Consider the following 23,480-nt stretch of genomic DNA (forward strand, 5'->3'; position numbering starts at 1 on the left):
GGTTTCCATTCAAGTTTGTAAATCACCAGAACTTAAAAGTAACTGAAGATATATTTAATATTGTGTCAGGAAATGGATTAGATTAAAAGGTAAGAACATGGTCTTTTCTTAATGTTCATTAATTGATAGAGAACTGAAAAATAAGTAAACTTTTTCTTGGGAGTAAATCATCTTGCAGATAAATTCAAGGGAATCACGGTTTTACGGTTTTTAACAAACTCATTCCAAACAGGGCAAACAAATAAAATGTAACAGAAAAGAAAAGCAAATAAATAGTCTTTTCTAGATGTAAAATTATTAAGTAAGTACCAGGCCTTAGAATTAGTTTCCCATTAGAAACAATGATAGATTATATTTAAATAAAATATGTATTAAGGCCTTTCCATCTTTAAAATTTAAAATAGAATTTACAAATTAAAAATCTTAATATGTCATACGTGAAAAAAAAGTAAAAATATGTAATAGTATTTTAGTATACTGGATTTTGAAACTAACTTTTTCATATAAACTTCAAAAATTAATCTAAAAGTTGCTATTTTATTCAGCTATGAAAGCCGTAAAAGCATTACAGTTCTCTTCACATCTTAACCATTGGTTTACCTGCATCTTAAATTTTAATTTCATGTTAACTGAAGTACAACAGATAATGTTGGATCAGTTAGTTTTTTTTTTTTTCCCAGTAAATCAAATTTATAAGTAAAGATAGCCAACCCAATAAACCAGATTAAACAGGGCAAAAGCTGTCGGGAAAAAAATTCGAGAATAGGAGTCAATTTTGGCAATGCGTATGTGTATCCTTCCTTCCCTCCAAGACCCTGTTCTGCAGTCTTCAAAACAGCAGAAGAAGCTGGCACAGTCTTTACCCTCTAGACACTGATACCCATAGTCATCTTCTCCTTGAGGCAGGGAGATGGTGTTCATTGGAATCAGGGTGGATCCAGGGTGGAGACCAGAGGACACCTGAATAAAATAACAAAAGAGCTCTTGACAAAAGAATTAGCACAAAGAAACATTAATTTGTCCCCTCAGCTCAAACTCTAGGATGCTCTTATGCACTAAATAATCCTGTTTTCCAAAAATTAAATATCAACTGTTCTTAGCAATTCTAAAATTTTTTTAGATTGCAATTTACTTTGTAGCACATGATTTTTTTTTACATTCCAAAGATTATGCAGAAAAGAAATCCCACTTGATAATGAAGTATGTTTTCTAACCTTAGAAAATTAGTCTACCAAAATATTGGAGGCCATGAAATGACAATTACTGCATATTTTTATATTTTAAACTGAAATTTTAAAATGATGTACAAATATATATGTTCCTTTGCTATTGTATGTTATGTTATATTATTGACTTATTTTAGTAATAATGTAAATAACTAGTAAGAATACACTTTGATAATGCAGAAAAGTTTCAAGAAGCTGTGTGAATAGATAAAAAGTATCAGGTTTGTAGTAGTAAACAATCTTAAGGTACCATATTTGAAAGAGAGACTATGCAGGACTTAAATCTCAATTTTGCAAAAAATTGGTCTTCAAAATTTTACCCATTCTACCAGTGTACCCATATTCATAGCTGGAATTACATTGGCAACTACCTTTTGTGATGACTGCAAAGAATAAGTTTTTAACATAAAATACTTCATGCTCCATATCAGAGTTATTGGGGATCCATATGAACCTAATCTTTTATGCTACAGGTTTTGAATAATAATATAGATAATTTATAAAAATTATTATAAATCAAGTAGTTGAAGGCAGGCCAAAGTACTCCAGGCAGATACTTTGGAGACAGTCAAGCCTGGACTGAAATTCTAGAACTGCCGAATGAAGTTGTATAACCTTGAAGCAAATATGTGACAGCTCTTTGCCCTTGTGACTTCTGCTGTACTAAAGTCATGATATTAACACTATAGATTTGTTTGATGATTAAATGATACGATGCACATAAGCATCATAGTTTGAAACATAGTAGGTACTCAGTTGTCAGTAGATTTCTGCTGCAGTTATTGTCATAGCTACCACTGGATGCTAAAGAGAATATATTAAAATTGGCTACATGCATTCTCCTATTCTATATTGTTGACATCCCTTTTCAACATGAAAAAGTTAGGATGGGCATAGCTGAAAGACCCCTATAGATTGGGAGTAGGATCAAAGGAAAAGGGGGAGTTATAACAGAGAAGATATGATTTAACAAACGAGTATGATTGCTCAATGATTATAATTATATTTCTTTTAGTTTCCAGTCTTTCAGAGTAGCTGGAAGGAAAAACCTGAAAGTATGGAATGGTAACCCATGCCAGATTTTGAAATCTGTTCTGTAACTACTTGTTGAAACGTGGTTTGAAAATTATTACATTATTTGGTATATATGCTATATTTCATAATAAAAACAACACTTAAACAAATTGGCTACAGAAAAATGTGTTAAACCAATAGACCAGCAAATAGACAGAAAATAAACAAAAGAAACATTAAAAATGCTACAGGTAAGAAAACATTAAGGGACTCAGGTAAAATGTGGATGAATACTGTAGGCTTAGGAATTCATCCTTCAGAACTTTAGTATATTTCAAAAATTATTTTAAGATGTGAATCTTATTAACTAATATTCAGTATAGCTTGTGTTTTAAAAATTCTGAACAGTAAATATAATATTTAAGTTATAAAATTGTTTTCGCCTGGGTGCACAGGTGGTTCAGTGGTAGAAGACTTGCCTTTCATGTGGGAAACTCAGCTTCGATTCCTGGACCATGCACCCCACCCCCCCAAAAAATATTGTTTTAGTCTGATCTTAAATTCTTTCTAATGAAAATGTTTATAGCTTTTCTCATCTTAAATTTTAATATAGATGAATCTTAAAGCCATGAAAGTAAACATTATATGATAAATATTTTTTCATTAATTAAAAAAATTAACTAACACAACATTTAGAAGTCATTCCATTCTACATATACAATCAGTAATTCTTAATATCATCACATAGATGCATATTCATCATTTCTTAGTACATTTGCATCGATTCAGAAAAAGAAATAGAAAGACAACAGAAAAAGAAATAAAATGATAATAGAGAGGAAAAAATAAAAATAAAAAAATAAAAAATAAAATAAAATAATAAAAAAAACTATACCTCAGATGCAGCTTCATTCAGTGTTTTAACATAATTACATTAAAATTAGGTATTATTGTGCTGTCCATTTCTGAGTTTTTGTATCCAGTCCTGTTGCAAAGTCTGTATCCCTTCAGCTCCAATTACCCATTATCTTACCCTATTTCTAACTCCTGATGGTCTCTGTTACCAATGACATATTCCAAGATTATTCTCTAATGTCGGTTCACATCAGTGAGACCATACAGTATTTGTCCTTTAGTTTTTGGCTAGTCTCACTCAGCATAATGTTCTCTAGGTCCATCCATGTTATTACATGCTTCATAAGTTTATTCTGTCTTAAAGCTGCATAATATTCCATCATATGTATATACCACAGTTTGTTTAGCCACTTGTCTGTTGATGGACATTTTGGCTGTGTCCATCTCTTTGCAATTGTAAATAATGCTACTATAAACATTGGTGTGCAAACGTCCGTTTGTGTCTTTGCCCTTAAGTCCTCTGAATAGATACCTAGCAATGGTATTGCTGGGTCGTATGGCAATTCTATATTCAGCTTTTTGAGGAATGGCCAAACTGCCTTCCACAGTGGTTGCACCATTTAACATTTTCCCACCAACAGGGGATAAGTCTGCCTTTTTCTCCACATCCTCTCCAGCACTTGTCATTTTCTGTTTTGTTGATAATGGCCATTCTGGTGGGTGTGAGATGATATCTCATTGTGGTTTTGATTTGCATTTCTCTAATGGCCAGGGACATTGAGCATCTCCTCATGTGCCTTTTGGCTATTTGTATTTCCTCTTCTGAGAAGTGTCTGTTCAAGTGTTTTTCCCATTTTGTAATTGCATTGGCTGTCTTTTTGTTGTTGAGTTGAACAATCTCTTTATAAATTCTGGATACTAGGCCTTTATCTGATATGTTGTTTCCAAATATTGTCTTCCATTGTGTAGTCTGTCTTTCTACTTTCTTGATGAAGTTCTTTGATGCACAAAAGTGTTTGATTTTGAGGAGCTCCCATTTATTTATTTCTTTCTTCAGTGCTCTTGCTTTAGGTTTAAGGTCCATAAAACCACCTCCATTGTAAGACTCATAAGATATCTGCCTACATTTTCCTCTAACTGTTTTATGGTCTTAGACCTAATGTTTAGATCTTTGTTCCATTTTGAGCTAACTTTTGTATAGGGTGTGAGATACGGGTCCTCTTTTATTCTTTTGCATATGGATATACAGTTCTCTAGGCACCATTTATTGAAGAGACTGTTCTGTCCCAGGTGAGTTGGCTTGACTGCCTTATCAAAGATCAAATGTCCATAGATGAGAGGGTCTATATCTGAGCACTCTATTCGATTCCATTGGTCGATATATCTATCTTTATGCCAATACCATGCTGTTTTGACCACTGTGGCTTCATAATATGCCTTAAAGTCAGGCAGCATGAGACCTCCAGCTTCGTTTTTTTTCCTCAAGATACTTTTAGCAATTCGGGGCATCCTGCAATTCCAGATAAATTTGCTTATTGGTTTTTCTATTTCTGAAAAATAAGTTGTTGGGATTTTGATTGGTATTGCATTGAGTCAATTTAGGGAGAATTGACATCTTAACTATATTTAGTCTTCCAATCCATGAACACGGTATGCCCTTCCATCTAGTTAGGTCTTCTGTGATTTCTTTTAATAGTTTTTTGTAGTTTTCTTTGTATAGGTCTTTTGTCTCTTTAGTTAAATTTATTCCTAAGTATTTTATTCTTTTAGTTGCAATTGTAAATGGAATTCATTTCTTGATTTCCCCCTCTGCTTGTTCATTGCTAGTGTATAGAAACACTACAGATTTTTGAATGTTGATCTTGTAACCTGCTACTTTGCTGTACTCATTTATTAGCTCTAGTAGTTTTGTTGTGGATTTTTCAGGGTTTTTGACGTACAGTATCATGTCATCTGCAAACAGTGATAGTTTTAATTCTTCCTTTCCAATTTTGATGCCTTGTATTTCTTTTTCTTGTTTAATTGCTCTGGTTAGAACCTCCAACACAATGTTGAATAATAGTGGTGATAATGGACATCCTTGTCTTGTTCCTGATCTGAGGGGGAAAGTTTTCAATTTTTCCCCATTGAGGATGATATTAGCTGTGGGTTTTTCATATATTCCCTCTATCATTTTAAGGAGGTTCCCTTGTATTCCTATCCTTTAAAGTGTTTTCAACAGGAAAGGATGTTGAATCTTGTCAAATGCCTTCTCTGCATCAATTGAGATGATCATGTGATTTTTCTGCTTTGATTTGTTGATATGGTGTATTACATTAATTGATTTTCTTATGCTGAACCATCCTTGCATACCTGGGGTGAATCCTACTTGGTCATGATGTATAATTCTTTTAATGTGTTGCTGAATTCGATTTGTTAGAATTTTGTTGAGGATTTTTGCATCTATATTCATTAGAGAGATTGGCCTGTAGTTTTCTTTTTTTGTAATATCTTTGCCTGGTTTTGGTATGAGGGTGATATTGGCTTCATAGAATGAATTAGGTAGCTTTCCCTCCACTTCGATTTTTTTGAAAAGTTTGAGGAGAGTTGGTACTAATTCTTTCTGGAATGTTTGGTAGAATTCACATGTGAAGCCGTCTGGTCCTGGACTTTTCTTTTCGGGAAGCTTTTGAATGACTGATTCAATTTCTTTACTTGTGATTGGTTTGTTGAGGTCATCTATTTCTTCTTGAGTCAAAGTTGGTTGTTCATGCCTTTCTAGGAACTTGTCCATTTCATCTAAATTGTTGTATTTATTAGCGTAAAGTTGTTCATAGTATCCTGTTATTACCTCCTTTATTTCTGTGAGGTCAGTGTTTATGTCTCCTCTTCCATTTCTGATCTTATTTATTTGTATCCTCTCTCTTCTTCTTTTTGTCAATCTTGCTAAGGGCCCATCAATCTTATTGATTTTCTCATAGAACCAACTTCTGGTCTTATTGATTTTCTCTATTGTTTTCATGTTTTCAATTTCATTTATTTCTGCTCTAATCTTTGTTATATCTTTCCTTTTGCTTGCTTTGGGGTTAGTTTGCTGTTCTTTCTCCAGTTCTTCCAAGTGGACAGTTAATTCCCGAATTTTTGGCCATTCTCCTTTTTTGATATAGGCATTTAGGGCAATAAATTTCCCTCTTAGCACTGCCTTTGCTGCGTCCCATAGGTTTTGATATGTTGTGTTTTCATTTTCATTCACCTCGAGATATTTTCTAATTTCTCTTGTGACTTCTTCCTTGACCCACTGGTTGTTTAAGAGTGTGTTGTTGAGCCTCCACGTATTTGTGAATTTTCTGGTGCTCTGCCTATTATTGATTTCCAATTTCATTCCTTTATGATCTGAGAAAGTGTTGTGTATGATTTCAATCTTTTTAAATTTGTTGAGACTTGCTTTGTGACCCAGCATATGGTCTATCTTTGAGAATGATCCATGAGCACTTGAGAAAAAGTTGTATCCTGCTGTTGTGGGGTGTAATGTCCTATAAATGCCTGTTAAGTCTAGCTCATTTATTGTAATATTCAAATTCTCTGTTTCTTTATTGATCCTCTGTCTAGATGTTCTGTCCATTGATGAGAGTGGGGAATTGAAGTCTCCAACTATTATGGTAGATGTGTCTATTTCCTTTTTCAGTATTTGCAGTGTATTCCTCACGTATTTTGGGGCATTCTGATTTGGTGCATAAATATTTATGATTGTTATGTCTTTTTGTTTAATTGTTCCTTTTATTAGTAGATAGTATCTTTCTTTGTCTCTTTTAACTGTTTTACATTTGAAGTCTAATTTGTGGGATATTAGTATAGCTACTCCAGCTCTTTTCTGGTTGTTATTTGCATGAAATATCTTTTCCCAACCTTTCACTTTCAACCTATGTTTATCTTTGGGTCTAAGATGTATTTCCTGGTGTGCTGGTTTGAAAGGATATATGCCCCCTAAGAAAAGCCATGTTTTGATATAAATCCCATTTCTTAAAGGTAGAATAATCTCTATTCAATACTGTATGTTTGAAACTGTAATGAGATCATCTCCCTGGTTGATGTGATTTAGTTAAGAATGGTTGTTAAACTGGATTAGGTGACGACATGTCTCCACCCATTTGAGTGGGTCTTGATTAGTTTCTGAAGTCCTATAAAAGAGGAAACATTTTGGAGAATGAGAGATTCAGAGAGAGCAGAGAATGCTGCAACACTACAAAGCAGAGAGTCCACCAGCCAGCGACCTTTGGAGATGAAGAAGAAAGATGCCTCCCGGGGAGCTTCATGAAATAGGAAGTCAGGAGAGAAAGCTGAGAATGCTGCAACACTACAAAGCAGAGAGTCCACCAGCCAGCGACCTTTGGAGATGAAGAAGAAAGATGCCTCCCGGGGAGCTTCATGAAATAGGAAGCCAGGAGAGAAAGCTAGCAGATGACGCTGTGTTCGCCATGTGCCCTTCCAGCTGAGAGAGAAGCCCTGACTGTGTTCGCCATGTGCCTACTCACATGAAAGAGAAACCCTGAACTTCACCGGCCTTCTTGAACCAAGGTATCTTTCCCTAGATGCCTTTGATTGGACATTTCTTTAGACTTGTTTTAATTGGGACATTTTCTTGGCCTTAGAACTGTAAACTTGCAACTCATTAAATTCTCCCTTTTAAAAGCCATTCCGTTTCTGGTGTATTGCATTCCAGCAGCTAGCAAACTAGAACACCTGGAGACAGCATATAGAAGGATCCTGTTTTTTAATCCATTCTGCTAGTCTATGTCTTTTGATTGGGGAATTCAGTCTATTAACATTTAGTGTTATTATTGTTTGGGTAATACTTTCCTCTACCATTTTGCCTTTTGTATTATATATATCATATCTAATTTTCCTTCTTTCTACACTCTTCTCCACACCTCTCTCTTCTGTCTTTTCGTATCTGACTCTAGTGCTCCCTTTATTATTTCTTGCAGAGCTGATCTCTTGGTCACAAATTCTCTTAGTGACTTTTTGTCTGAAAATGTTTTAATTTCCCCCTTATTTTTGAAGGACAATTTTGCTGGATATAGAAGTCTTGGTTGGCAGTTTTTCTCTTTTAGTAATTTAAATATATTACCCCACTGTCTTCTTGCCTCCATGGTTTCTGCTGAGAAATCTACGTGTAGTCTTATTGAGTTTCCCTTGTATGTGATGGATTGTTTTTCTCTTGCTGCTTTCAAGATCCTCTCTTTCTCTTTGACCTCTGACATTCTAACTAGTTAAGTGCCTTGGAGAATGCCTATTTGGATCTATTCTCTTTGGGGTGCGCTGCACTTCTTGGATCTGTAATTTTAGGTCTTTCATAAGAGTTGGGAAATTTTCAGTGAAAATTTCTTCCATTAGTTTTTCTCCTCCTTTTCCCTTCTCTTCTCCTTCTGGGACACCCACAACACGTATATTTGTGCGCTTCATATTATCATTCAATTGCCTGAACCCCTGCTCAAATTTTTCCATTCTTTTCCCTATAGTTTCTGTTTCTTTTTGGATTTCAGATGTTCCATCCTCCAGTTCACTAATTCTAACCTCTGTCTCTTGAAATCTCCTATTGTAGGTTTCCATTGTTTTTTTCATCTCTTCTACTGTATCTTTCATTCCCATAAGTTCTGTGATTTGTTTTTTCAGACTTTCCATTTCTTCTTTTTGTTCATCTCTTGCCTTCTTCATGTCCTCCCTCAATTTATTGATTTGGTTTTTGAAGAGGTTTTCCATTTCTATTCGTATATTCAGAATTAGTTGTCTCAGCTCCTGTATCTCATTTCAATTATTGGTTTGTTCCTTTGACTGGGCCATATCTTCAATTTTCCTGGTGTGATTTGTTATTTTTTGCTGGCGTCTGGACATTTAATCAGATTTCCCTGAGTGTGAGACCCAGCAGTTGAAAGACTTTCCTGTGATGTCTCTGGGCTCTGTTTTTCTTATCCTGCCCAGTATGTAGTGCTTGTCTGTCTGTGGGTCCCACCAGTAAAAGATGTTGTGGCTCCTTTAACTTTGGAAGGCTCTCCCTGCTGTGTGCGTGGTGGAGACAGAGGAAAGGTTGTAGGCTGGTTTTAATGGCTTCAAATTGCGAAGTCCTGGGATCTGAATTCCTTGAGAGAGGGATTCCACCTGAGATGCGTTTCACCCCTCCCGTGGGGAAGGTTCAGGTGATAGAGAGCCCTGAAAGCAGCCTGTTTTTGCGTTCAGGGCAGTTGCAACCTGTGTAATCCCAGCGCTGATCCCAGAGGCACCAAGCCTCCATAGAAACAGCCGCAGAAGGCTCTGTTTCACCCCCTTTCCTCTTTCTCAGTTAGCCCAATAGGCGACTTCGGCCTTGATCAGTTTCGCCTGAGCTGGGGGCCTATTTTTAGTAGTCAGAATTTGTTTATTAATGCCACTATTTGTGTTTATTTGGACTCATTCCCTGCTACTGTTGGAGACTCTTTCCTTTTCCTCCGGGTAGCCGCCTGTGGGGGAGGGGCGCCGGTCACCGGCCACTGCGGCTTGGGGAGCCCGCTGATCCGAGACTCGTAGCCGGTCCAGGAAGCTACCCGCAAAAGAGGGGCGCCGGCCGCTGCAGCTTGGGAAACTTGCCTCTCCGAGACTCTCAGCCGGCCCGGGAAGGAGGGAGGGAGGGGCTCCGACCACCAGCCACCACGGCCCGCTCGGGGATCTCACCGCAGCAGAGTCTCACAGTCAGTCTAGCCAGTCCAGACTGGGGTGTGCTGTGTGTCTGGTCTCTGTCGTGGCTCCGGGAGCTGTTCTGTACTGTTTCTGGTTATTTAGTAGTTGTTCTGGAGGAGAAACTAAGACGCGCGCACCTTACTAAGCCGCCATCTTGGCCCCTCTTTTTGTCAGGTCACCGATAAATATTTTTAAACACATTAAAGAGGAAGAATGGAATTTCTTGAAATTAGGACCTTTATTATTTTATTTTGATGAAAGAAACAAGGAACCTGAGCTACCAAATATTAAAAATTCCTTTGATGTAAAAAGAAGCAAAAAACACATTTCAGGATTGTTTTTAAAGATAAAAGCATCATGCAGGTCAACATATCCGCATAACAAACAAAATGTGCATCCTGTAGATAAGCGACAGTGTCCTAAATACAAATAAATCCATGCCTACACTTGCCCAGATGTATCATAAAACACAGAAGCACTACATTGCTAAAGATTAATGACAGATCTTTTGAGAATGGCAAATGGTAATACTTGACTGGACTATTTCCTAAATTTTAGCATGGTATTAAAATTACACACCCCTAAAAGAGAGACAAATTGGTATTTCACTTCCTTGTCACTTAATACTGGAATAGTATAAGTTCAAATGATAATCAGTGTGAAAAAATGATTAAAATACAAGTTTGCTACCTTGACAACATCAAGGTTATGTAGCAAAAAACACAGTCTATATATCATTCAGCAGTACTATAGATGAAAATACAGTGAGTTTTCAGAAGATATCCACTGTGAATTAGAGAAATGATTAAACATTAAAGGGTGCAAAATTGGAGGAAAATCCAACACGGTTCAATTTAAAAATGAATTAATCTCTAGTGGTCAATATCCTAGGAAGGTTATATTGCAGTGGAGGTTTGACAGTTTTCCAGTAAACAAAACTCCCCTCCAAAATAAATAAATAAATAAGATGAACCATCAAAAATTAGACATAATTAATATCTGGAGAGAAACTACATTTCAATGAATGATGAAAGTGAACTAAAATGAACTTTAAATGTGCTGTGATAAATAGACAAAGAACTGACTCAATATCAATAAAATAAAAGATTGCTAATATATTAATGTGTGACCTGGAAATGACTGAAAGATTAATTGCCAGAATGTATACATTTCAAACCTGTTTATCTGAAGAATAATGCAACCTATAGTACACATCTGGGAATTTCTTAAGTACAGACCCTGACAAGGCAAAAAGTAGGAAACACTGAATAACTTGAAAAAAGTAATTTTGAGTGATCTGAAACATTTTTAGAAATAGATACCTTTCTTACAATTAAAAATATGTGTGTGGAGTTTTATATTAAATACTATATCACTTATATATAAAAATATAAATATATAACATATTTAAACACTATGACATATACTGTCTTAGTTATTAAATAAGAAATGTGTTCATATGACATAATTATAATTTATAATTTATATACTATATAATATCATCCAGCTTATTAAATATAAATAATATAAAAACAAACATTATTGATACTGTTAACATTGTGAAATATTCACTAACTCCTCTTATTAATTTTCCTTTTGGAACATTAAATGTGAGAATGTCAGCCTAAGTACAGGTTTGTTCCATCTCTCACAAATTCATATTTAAATATCAATAAGGATGTGCAAAATTACATAGTGAACATCAGTGTTATAAGCAGACATGGGGTGGAGAAGTGGTTCTTGGTGATGGAGGCTGTTCATCAGCATGCTAGAGGTTGTGATGAGTTTCTGAGGACAAAGAACAGATGGAAATAGGCCAATGGATAAAGTAGACATAAGAAGCAAAGGTTCAGAAGCAGCTCAAAAATGGAAACATGAATGTGGGAGCTTTTCTTACCAGGAAGGGCACAGAGAAATTCACTCTAAAATAGCAAGAAAGGAAATGACATATGATGTGGATAACATGGCATTAGCTGAATGTCCATTTCCAGAACAACCTGTTGAAACTGCTGTTCTCTTGTGCATGCACAGGAGTAGAGATGATGACACATTGTTTTTTGCTCATCGTTAGAACTCTATAACTTCTCCAAAACAATACAAAACGAAACAAAACTTCATCCTCTTATCTCTGCAAAGATTAGGGTTTGTTGTGCTGGCAATGTAATTTCCCATAGGTTCTAGTAAAGCTCATCCTATCATTTGGTATGTAGGTGTGCATGTTTGAAAGCAATCTAAACCGATGCTCCCCATGCCCTCACATGAAAGTGAAATCTGATAGTTGCACAACTTAACAGCTACACATCTAGTTTTTAAAGGCTACTGGGAAGTAATCATCAGGAACTTTCAAGGAAAACCAATCCTTCAATAGAAAAAAATAAAGATCAACAGAATTATTGACTCCAATAGGGAACAAGAGAACATTAAATATCCCAAGTAGTCCATTCAAAAATACATCAGAATGAATTGAATCCATTAAAAAATGAGAACAAATAAATAGAGATCAAGACTTCTCAGAAATTAAAAAAATACTGCAAATAAAAAAATCTAAAAATTATAATAAAATCTAGAGAAAATCCTACAACATATAGAAAAAAAGGCTAGATGGGGAATAGGACAAAAAGTAAAGCTGAAATATATGTTATTATTTTAAGAGATCTAAAAATCATCCAATGAGTGCTTTAGAGAAGAAAATAGAAATTAATGGAAACAAAGAATCAAGAAAACTCCTAGGAATTAAATGTTGTAATATTAAGTAAAAAGGAAGGCAAAAACAATGTATACCTATCCTAAAGACATGTTATGGAGAAACAAGTGATACTGAAAACTTTCATATGAGAAAATAAAAAGGTTTAAATACAAAGAAGAAAATCAGATTGACATTAGAATTCGTCATGCTAATGAAACAAGAAATAGAGACTTAAGAATACTGCCTAATGTTTAAAAATAAACCAAAATGATAATTATCAACCGCAAGATACTATATTGAAGGTAGAATAGAAAATGATAGAAGATATGATTTTTCAATCTTTCATGCCAGAGTTAATAGATACTTTAAAATTTAGTACTCTAAGAATTAGAATTATATCTCTTTTTTAAAATGAGAGTTTTATTTCAATTATCCACAGGTCCTGTTCAGCTAATAGTCTATGGTGATTTCAGTAGGAAGAGAAATATGAAAGAGTGATATGTGGAAGCCAAGGTAGAAAAATAAATATTGTTTGTAGTACATATACAGCTCCAGAGGAATATCATCTGAGCATTGGCACTTGATATTCAATGGTTACTTTGTCTGTTAAAAACATCACACCATCCACTGACTCCACAATTATTTAAATAACCATTTTTCTATCATTCACATCCCACCAATATCATATAATCCCTCCTGGGAGTTTTGCCAGATATCATTAAAAGAAAGAAGCTTCAGAATTTTTGGAACTGCCTATTGATTCAGCTTTTCATTATTCTGGTATTCTGAAAAGTAGATGTACACTTGTTCACATGAATATGCACTGACTGAAAATAAGACATTTTCTTTGCGAAGAAGGGGACAGTGCAGGATTGAGAAAACCCTCTTATATATTATCACATGCTAATGTTCTGGTTTAGGGTCACCATAATACTTTGCTTCTTAAACTACTGTAACAGGTTCAAGCTACTCCAAATTTATTTCCTCAGTTCTTTTTACATTCAAATGCACTCTATGCTACTTTCAATTATTTTTCAAAAACATAGACGTGAATACTTCATTCTGCTTAAAAATCATTAATTACCAGGCTTGACAAGACAAAATCCAAATTTCTTAGCATGGCACCTGAGACTTTGTGTAGCCTAGCCATAAACCATATTTTTTTCCATAACCTGTTTTATTTTCTTTCCTAGAGTTTTTATTCTCTAGACCAGCACCATCTTACAGAACTTTCTGTGATGATGTGCTTTCCACTATGGTAGCCACTAGTCACATAAGGCTATTGAGTACTTAAAATGTGCCTGGTGCTAACAAGACACTGAATTTTAAATTTGGTTAATTTTAATTAATTTAAGTTAATATAACTATATATGACTAGTGGTTACCGTACTGGACACAAGTCTGAACTTGGCTCATATGTCTTTCTCTCTCTTAAATGCTCCTCCTAACTTGTTCTCCTCAAAACTTGAGCTTATGCTTCAAGAAACTACTTCAAAAATGTCACAATTTCTCTGAATTTTTCCCTGTCAAACTTTCCTTGGAATAAGTACTCTACATGCTTTTTGACTGAATCATTTATACTTGAAATGAAAGGAAGTTTCCCATTCCATGGAGGCATACTTTGGGATAAGCCTCTTCTTAACTCTGTGCGCTGCTTATTAAACCAGTGGATCACATGACAAGGTTTTCTCAAGACTGTTTTGGAGGCAAAGGATAGGCCACATACATCGGGCTTTGTGGTAGCTGTCTCTAGATCAACAGGAATAGCTCCTTTATAAAATATGAAATGCTTTATATGTTATTTCTATTTATTATAGAAAAATATTCTGCTTCTGAAAAAGTTGGAAAGCTACTCATCTAATTGTTCACTCCATTCCAGCATCTTCGTATACTGCATTATTCTTTCTTATTGTACCTTTAGGTTTCTAATGTCTTTTCCCACAATGAGATTTAAAGATGATTAAAAGCAGAGGACACATTTTTGCTTCTTTGTCTTCAAAGGAACTTGTCCGTGGCTGGTAAGATACATTTCTATCTTTTTATATTTCTATAAAATTGAGGGCTTACACATAGGTTCTACTCTTTAATGTGCACATCAAGTCCCTTGATATGTGAAGAAAATGGCTTTCTGAGATTTCTGATCAGCTATGGGTGGATATTCAAGTTTCAGTGTGAACTATTCTCTAGTCAGCAATGACTGGTTCACTACTCTTGATTTTCTGTGTCATCTACCTGTTCTCTCAATTCAGTGCTCCAACATGCTTAACCCAACATCTTAGATTTTCCTCAAAACCAATATTAACACTAGCACAACTGAATCACGTTCATAATGAGTGGAAATAAAAATACAATAATATATAATAGATGGGAATATGGACCAAATTTGAAAAGAAGAAATATAGGAAGAGAGAGATGTAAAGGAGGTGGGACAGAAAGAAGAAAGAAGAAAAAATTAAGGAAAGAAGAAAGGAAGAATGAGTTTGATATGCCATAAGACACAAATCACCTTTATTAACTTGTGTTTTTCCAGAGGATTCATTAAAACTGAAAATCAATTGTGTTAAATATCATCTGATCTTGGAGAAAACAAACTGGGGAATTCTGGGGTTCTCCAGTAAGAGGTCAAGGAGATGTCAAGAAGGGAATTTTAGTTATTCTTAACCATATATATGTTGACCTTTCAATGACTCTAGCCGAGGCATTTGGTCCTGGCTGACTACTGGCATAAATAATTGAGAGAAAAAGGAAAAATGTTGAAATTTAACATTTTAATTCAACAGAATTTTGAGTCTATAAAAGAAAATGAGGATACGGAAGGGAGGAGAAAGAGGAAAGGAAAAGACAAAAAAAAGCTGGAGAGACAGAGATAGAAATAGGGATGAGAGAAGAGGGGAAAGAGGGAGAATATAAAATCACAAAAAATCAAACCAAATCTGAAAACAATATTTCTGGCTATAAATTGTGCATTTGACTGAATTGTCCTGACTAGAACAGAAGAAAAATGCATTCCACAAAGTCCTTAAATAGATGGCTTGAGAAAAGAGCAAGCAAAGTTGGCTATTCTTCAGAAAAGTGCAGTTTGATTTACCTGATTAGCAAGACCATATGGCTGAACACTGAACCAGGCAGGGAGTTAGATTTGATTACTGATTGCAGGTTCTTACTCAAAGTGCCATTTGAGATTGAAAGAGCTCATAAAGCACATAAGTGAACAAAGAGAAAAGGATTTAAGGCTTTATTTTGGAGAGTTCAAAAGAAAATATTTTTGGCACCCAGGTAAGTCAATTATAATATGTCGATTTCACCTTTGGATATTTGCAATTTTGTGCTTCAAAGCTATCGCTTTACTTTCATTTCTTATTTTTCATCATAGCATCTCACTTCCTGGGCTTGATGTTAGATTTTAAATACTCAACATATAGTTTTTCTGCCCTTAAATAACTCTTTTAGAACAGAACCCACAACATGGAAGTCCTTCATAGATATTTGATGAATTAATGAATAAACATCATAATTTTAAAATGTGCACTTCAATGTTTCACCTTGCCTGACTAATTATAACCTTTAGTATCACGGTTGAGAATACATGATCTGGAGTCAAACTGTTTAACTGCAGTCCTGGAATAGTCACTTGCTGGTTGTGTGTTCTTAGGTAATATAATAATAGTTTCTTTATTGGCATCTTAAAATAAAATTAGTAAATCCATATAAAACTATATGTTGTCTGGCTTTTAATAAGGATTAACTGTTATTATTTCAACAGATTCAAATAAAGTTTTCAGAAGTAATAGTTTCTAGGGAATAACTGAACAGAACTGCTGACAAGTACATGATGAAACAGAAACTACGGAGAGGATGCTTGGCTTTGATTAAAGAAGAGCATAAAAGTTACCATTTTTCTTTACCTAAAAAAAATATATTAAAGTTTAACACATTTGCTCTTTTATGGTTTGTCCATTCAGTGACCATAGTATGTACTATGTGTAAGGTAAAATAATAGCAAGATGATTGAATCATAAGTTAACTCTAAATTTTAAGTCTCAAATTTGTACTACTAGCAATGGGCACTGGAAACATAATGAGAAAGTGGTGGCAAACATGCAAGGGTTTGGCCTTTGGAGGTATACCATGAAAAGATACAATACAATGTAAAAGTATGGGAGAGTATTGAATAGTAGAGCATACAAAAGCAGGAAGGCACTACAGAAAACCATGCACTTCAACTATATGTACACACCACTGTAGGCTTGCAAGCGTGTTACTCATGCATAGCTGCTTTATTTAGTTCTTATTACTTGGATATTTTGGAGCAAATATGTCTTGCAGGCATTTACTAGAATTAATCGTGGTGTGCCTTTTTTGTTGCATGTGGAAAAGCAAAAGGCTACATATCTGAACCCTATGAGAACAGGCAATATCAAGAAGAGTTTATAAACTTGAGCTTTGGTATCAAAACAGAACAGGGTTTGAGCCTTAGATCCTTCACTTACTAAGTCTAAACTGGAACAACTTAACTTGTCTCACTAGGGTTGCTATAATTATAAATAAAATCATGTATGTAAAATACTTAAAGAAATGCCTAATATATAATGTGTGAGATACTACTTTAAGATGGTTACAATTACCATAATAAAAAGAAACCATAGTTAATCAACTAATATTTAAGAATCTTGAATCAATATAATCATTTGTAATATATCGACTTGATGCTATATAAGTTAAGGTAGATATATATCATTAAGAAGGGAGAGTAAGAGAGAACAAAAAATCAAAGCAAATTCATAGTTTGTGACATTGAAAAGTATCTGGACTCTAACAGTAAAGAAGGATTTTTAGTCTCTAAGAGGCAAATTAATTTTGGGGGTCACCCATCAACAGAAGCCGAAGTTATAACACAGAAATCGAATCACAGTGAGATTTAAAGGGTACAAAGAATCTATCACTTGTGGAAAATGTCATAGTATAAGAAATAGTTCTTTATAATTATCACCCAATAGGCTTTCCTTAAGCATTAAAATATGAATACACTTTTCTTGGGAGGTAATGCTTAGTTAATCACTTTCAACCTAATTTCATTTATCTGTTGCCTTGATACCTCAAGCATCCATATTAACCTAAGCAAGTGTAACAAGTATAACCAAATCGGCATCTCTAGGTAAGTTGTGGTTAATAAAATAGAGATTTTTTTGTAACATACCAAAGCCTTGTTGTTTAACTTCCTATCTCTAGTAGTCTTTCCTTTTTTGTTGCTGGTAAAATAATGCAAGGTTCCGTATTCCATCAAGGCTGCAAAAACAAAAATGAAACAAACAGAAACAAAGAGATCCATCGCAGTCACGTAAGAAACCTTGGGCAAAGACTTCCTGGCAATCGTACTCAGGGTCGTCATAGTCAGGACAGTGGTGATGCCTACAGAGAAACAGCAAAAAAAAAAAGATGAAAATAGCCGGCACTTTTATTCCTCTATCTGATTTTGTAATATTGTGAGGGGAAATAAACAATGGAAACAAAAGGATATGATTACTAGTGATTTAACGAACTGGTTACAATAGTTACATTATATTCGAACTGGTAACAATAGTTACATTATATTCTGTGTGTTCTTTGTGTCTGGGTGAGAATTTTCATCATTTAAATTACTGTGAACTGGGAGTTGTCTCCCAATACCCATTCTTTCCTTCCTGTCCATTAATAGAATATCCTAGTTTTAGTTGGGACTTGGCTACCTGGAAGAACAAATATTAGCCACCTGCTCTGCAGTTCTGCATGGCTGCCTAGCTGAGATTTAGTCAAGGGGAAATAAGTCAAAGGAGTGAGCATCTTCCAAAAGTTGGCACTAATGAGATAAGGAATGCCCTTTTGTCTCCCCTTTCTCACTGCTTCTTACTGGAATACAATGGCCAGAGCACCAGCTGCTATATGGGACCATTAGGTGACCTTAGGAAATGAAGTCATAGACGACAAAGCAGAAAGCTGGAAGGAGCTCCTACACAGCTAAAATGAATTAAAATTAATACCATAGTCTTCTATGATACCTTAATTTACACATATTGTTTTAAGCTCAGAGATTAAGTCAAGAATACAGCAAAGCGATATCAAAGAAATATTTTAAAGAACACAGTAAATCTTCACATTTTGAAAATGCAGCAAATATAATTGGAATATCCCCCCAGAAACCCAGCAAACACAAACACATATACACACACATGAACAGACAAACAATACCCCCCAAATTTTATAATCTAAAAGATCTGAGGAAAAGAAAAATTCTTATTTAGAGTAAAAGGATCTGGAGCCTTCTTCTGCCTCTACTAGTAAGTACCCAACTGCTCACGAGCAACTTCGCTTCCTCCATGCACATCTTCTCACTCACAAGTAGATGGGAAGAGGTTACTTTCATCCTTGCAGTTCATTACCAATCCTAAATATTATGCTTATTCTAAAAGTATAAGAGTTAAAGGAGGCAAAGAATGTTTCTTATAACCCGTTTGTATATCTTTGTGGCTCAGTCTCTCTTTACCCACTAGCCTTACTTCTAGGCTAGCTCTTACTTCTGTTAATTTTAGGTTCTTACTTCTGTTAATTTTAGGCCCCCTCACTTATAGCTACCTATACTATATGTCTTCTCACATAAACTGCCATATTTCCCTTCTTGTTTGTCCCACCAAATATAGATCCCTGAGCAGACTTTTATGCGGCCAAAAGTACTAAATAGAATGCCAAATCTTTCTTAATCTAGTCAAAATTTATAAAACAACAATATCTGAGATGAAAAACATGCAAAGGCAACAAAGTCTCTTTTTTTTTTGTATGGTTGAGACAATAGCCTCTTCTTTCCCTCATTTCTCTGTTGAAACATGCCCTAAGAGTTCCTCTCACAAGCACATAATTTTACTTTCATCATCACTTAAAGTAAGAAAAAAAATGACACATGATGGATTTGGAGTAATGAAGACCTGTTAGGTTCAATTTCCAACTCTTCCACCTGTTAGTTCTGTGACCTTGGTGAAGTTCCATAACTTCTGTGTGCCTCTCATCCAAGCAGTTGGTACCCAGATATTTTGTTTTGTACTTTGAATAAATATATAAAAAGGTATTTAATTTACTTATTTGTATGTAGATTCTTACAGTGGAAATTTCTATTACTGATTTTGAGTCTTTCTTCCTTTCTAATATAAGCATTTTAAAGCTGTGATTTTCTCTCTTTACCACTTTAGCAGCATCTCACAAATACTTATATGTTGAGTTCTTATTAAAAATGTTTGACATATTTTCTAATTTCCCTTTTGATTTATTTAACACATGGGTTACTCAGAAGACCATTTTGTTATTTCCAAATTTGTGGGGGGTTAATAGTTATATTATTGTTACTAATTGTTCATTTAATTGGTTTTTGGTCAGAAAATATACTCTGGAAAATTTCAATCTTTTAAATTTTATCAAGGTTTGTTCGGGGTCAGCATAGGATCTGTCTTGTATAGTGTGACATATGCACTTGAAAAATGTGTTCTGAAGTTGTATAAAACTAGGAAAAGTTGTTCTGTAAAAAATCAATCAGGGTAAATAGTTGATGATTTCACTCAGATCTTCTACATTCTAACTTATTTTTCATGTATTTATTGTATTAATCAGAGAGGTGTGTTAAAAGTGTCCAACTCTGAATGGAGATTTCTCTATCATCCAGCATTAATGACAGTTTCACTTAAAGTATTTTGAAATCAAAATTACATTTAAAAGGATTTGTATATGGTGACTACTAAAGTATTTAAATAAATGTTGGTTTTCTCACTCCATTACCTTCCACATTCTTTTTAGAGAAGCTTTTAAACCACAATATTCTCTTGGAAGATTGTCAATGCCTTTTCTGGCTTCCACAATTATGCTCATCTCTTTAAAAAAAAATTCTTAATGCCAATGGATGACCTGATTTCATTATGACTGACTGTATTAAATTTTACTTTACTAAAATATTATTACATTTCTGTTTTTATTAAACAAAGAAAATTACAGTAGAACTTAAGGCTTCAAACATTTATTTCTTTAAGTTAGTAATTGTTATGATAGTGTTTTGTGTAAAAAGAACATAGTGAATTTCTTATTAAACTATTTCTGAAGTCTACGGTATTAGGGAAACATCTGAGATGTTAAGAGGATTCATTAATCTTTCCTCCACGACTTCTCTTGCTCAAGATCCTACAATGGTTTCCCAGTGCATTTTGAATAAAATCCTGTGTCCTTAACATAATCTACAAAGAATTACACAACCTAACCACTAGCTACCTCTCCAATCTCATTTTCTCCTACTAATTAGTCAGCTCTAGCCACAGTTTTGAACAAACGTATGGCTAGGCAGATCCTACTTCAGAAAGTTTGAACTTGCAAACTTTCATCCCCTGCCATTCTCTAACCATTTTCTTTACCATCGGGTCACAGCCTCTATTTATTCAATGACATTTATTACATGCTTTTTATATGTATATGCTACTTGTACTCCTCACTGAACTGCAAACACCATAAAAATGAAGATTTTTACCTCTGTTGCATCCTGTTTACACTGAAGCACACAGAACACTGCCTGATGCATAGAAAACATTTGACATAGAAAACTGTCCTTCAATGATATTGTCTATATATGTCTAAGTAAGTTTATATGTATACTTTTAAAAATATCTTGATTCTTCAACTTCATTGGGCCAACAATTATAGGAGGTATTCTTCGAGCTATATTTGACTGTAGCTTATTTTTACTATTGATATGCTAAAATTTTAAAATAACAAATTCTTAAAAAAAAAAATTACACAATTGGCTTTCCTCTCTCCTAACCCTGAGACATATAGCTTCATACAAACCCAACAGGAGAAATAATTCATTTAAGTTCTTTTTTGTTAAAAAATAATGGGATAAAAACAAAAAAGAAAAAATAATAATAATGGGGATAATATTTGCAAACCAAGATACAAATTTTAAATAATGCTCATAGTAGCATGTAATGGACCCAAAATAATTCATATACTTTGAGAACAATAATTATTTGAAATAATTATGGAAATCATCAGGTATGAATGGACTTTATCCAGTAGCAACTTCCACATCTCTGTTTAGACTCCCTAGGAAACTGCATTCCCAGGTACAAAATAGGTGCCTCAGGCTTTATCCTTTCCACATTTCTGTGATTTGCATTGTACTATAGTTATTAATGGAGTTATTCACCAGCTATCGCAGAAACCACATGAAAATCATTTTATGATTACAAATAGGAACTGTCCCAACATTCTTTATATGTATTTTTAAGATGTAATTATCAGTAGTGTGGTTCATGTCTGTTATGGGAATGAATCAAATATATGTATAAAATTAGCCCCTTATGTTCTTACATATTATTTAAATTTTTGCCATATATTTTTAAAGAATAAGAGCAAAATTCTATTTTATCAAGTATGAATTACAAATTACTTTTATTCTATGTTATTATAGAGTTAATCCTCAAATATTCATAGGCTCATTGACATTTCATACATTACAGAAGCATGGGGGCTTCAAATTCCTCTCAGCTGCCCTTTGGAACAGTTTATGGCCACCAGTAGCATTTAAGAGCAAAAGCATCCAAACGCAAGTCTGTCTATAAATGTTGCTTATTAGTGATTCAGTTAAAACAAAAACTTGATGGAAAAAGTGATTGAAATATTAATCAAAATAAGAGGCAGGGATTATGTGTATTATTTCATGCTGTGTGTGATAGATTTAAATATGTATCCCAGAAAACCATATTATTAATCTTAATCCATTCCTGTGGTGTGAGCCCACTGTAGATATGACATTTTGAAGATGTAATTTTAGTTAAGATTGAGTCTTAATCAGGATGAGTCTTAATCCTCTGATTGGAGGCATTATAGAGAAGACCACATGAAAAACTATTAGGTAGTATAAGAAACTGGAAGTCAGTGGAACTAAGAAGAGAAAGGAGAGGACATCACAAATACTTTGCCATATAAACCAAAAGCCAAGGGCCAAAAGATTTCTGGCAGCCAATTCCAGACTTCACAGTCTTTGGGGAGAAAGTATCCTCTTTCTGGCTCCTCGAGTTTGGACTTCTCCTAGCCTTAAAACCACTAGGCAGTAAATGCTCTTTGTTTAAGTCAACCCATCATACAGTATTTGTTTTGGCAGTTGGGAAAATAAATTTGTCACTCTTGATTTACATTACCAAGAAAAATAAAGAATTTCTGAAATTTATAGTTTGCTGGAAATATATTTCCTAATTATTTATCATATATTTTTTCCAACATGGCAATTCATTAGAATTTCTGTCAAAATCTTCCTGATTGTAGGGTAGCTGATATTTTCAAATATATTCAATTATAATCTTTTATCACATCAAATTTATGTAGAAGTCCTGTGATTCTACAGCATAATGTTACATGCATACCTAGTGATGTTCTGGCAGGTACTGCATCTTTATTGATCCAAAAAGATACCCAGGAAAGAACAACTGTTAGAATACATGGAATGTAGGTCTGAATGGTAAAATATCCCATTCGTCTGCTCAGGTCAAAAAAAATTGTCATGATAACATAATCACCTGGAAAAAAAGAATAAAATATATTATAGTTGAGCTAAAAAATATGTGAAAATATAGATCCTAATATACAGATTTAAATACAAATTCATTCAATACTTCCATCATTCACTGAGTTGTGTTTTCTCCTTACCAGAGATTGTGTGAGAGATTTCTGTGGAGTTCCGTAATCCAACAAATGCAAACTGATATAATCTCCAGTATTTAGGGTCAGCCACTTCTACGGAGGGTTTTTTCCATTTATACTCAATTTCATTTTTAGGGTATCCATCTAGAGAAAAAGGTCACAATAAAATATTTAAAAATCTACATCTGTAAAAAAAAATCTACATCTGTTATGGTTGTCACACCAACATTATCAAAAGACAAACTCTCTGAACTTTTTTATTTTTTATCAAAGTCAAATACAGAATGTAATTCATAAAATATGAA

At 34.2% G+C, this 23,480-nt stretch overlaps 1 protein-coding gene across 4 annotated transcripts in view; it reads right to left on the reverse strand.

The window, feature by feature from the left end:
- Positions 1-523: 523 nt before the first annotated feature.
- The window catches only part of GABRG1 (gamma-aminobutyric acid type A receptor subunit gamma1), a 93,577-nt gene continuing 70,620 nt past the window's right edge, over positions 524-23,480 (reverse strand). For all 4 annotated transcript variants that reach the window (XM_077136775.1, XM_077136774.1, XM_077136776.1 and 1 more), the window contains 4 exons: positions 23,182-23,319; positions 22,899-23,051; positions 17,669-17,880; positions 524-960 (listed from right to left, as the gene is read on the reverse strand). In XM_077136775.1, the coding sequence (XP_076992890.1) occupies positions 691-960; positions 17,669-17,880; positions 22,899-23,051; positions 23,182-23,319 (773 nt within the window). In that variant the 3' untranslated portion in view covers positions 524-690. The remainder of the gene's footprint in view (positions 961-17,668; positions 17,881-22,898; positions 23,052-23,181; positions 23,320-23,480) is intronic.

Source organism: Tamandua tetradactyla, chromosome 19 (assembly GCF_023851605.1).
Source record: "Tamandua tetradactyla isolate mTamTet1 chromosome 19, mTamTet1.pri, whole genome shotgun sequence".
In the NCBI taxonomy this organism is placed as follows: Eukaryota; Metazoa; Chordata; class Mammalia; order Pilosa; family Myrmecophagidae; genus Tamandua; species Tamandua tetradactyla.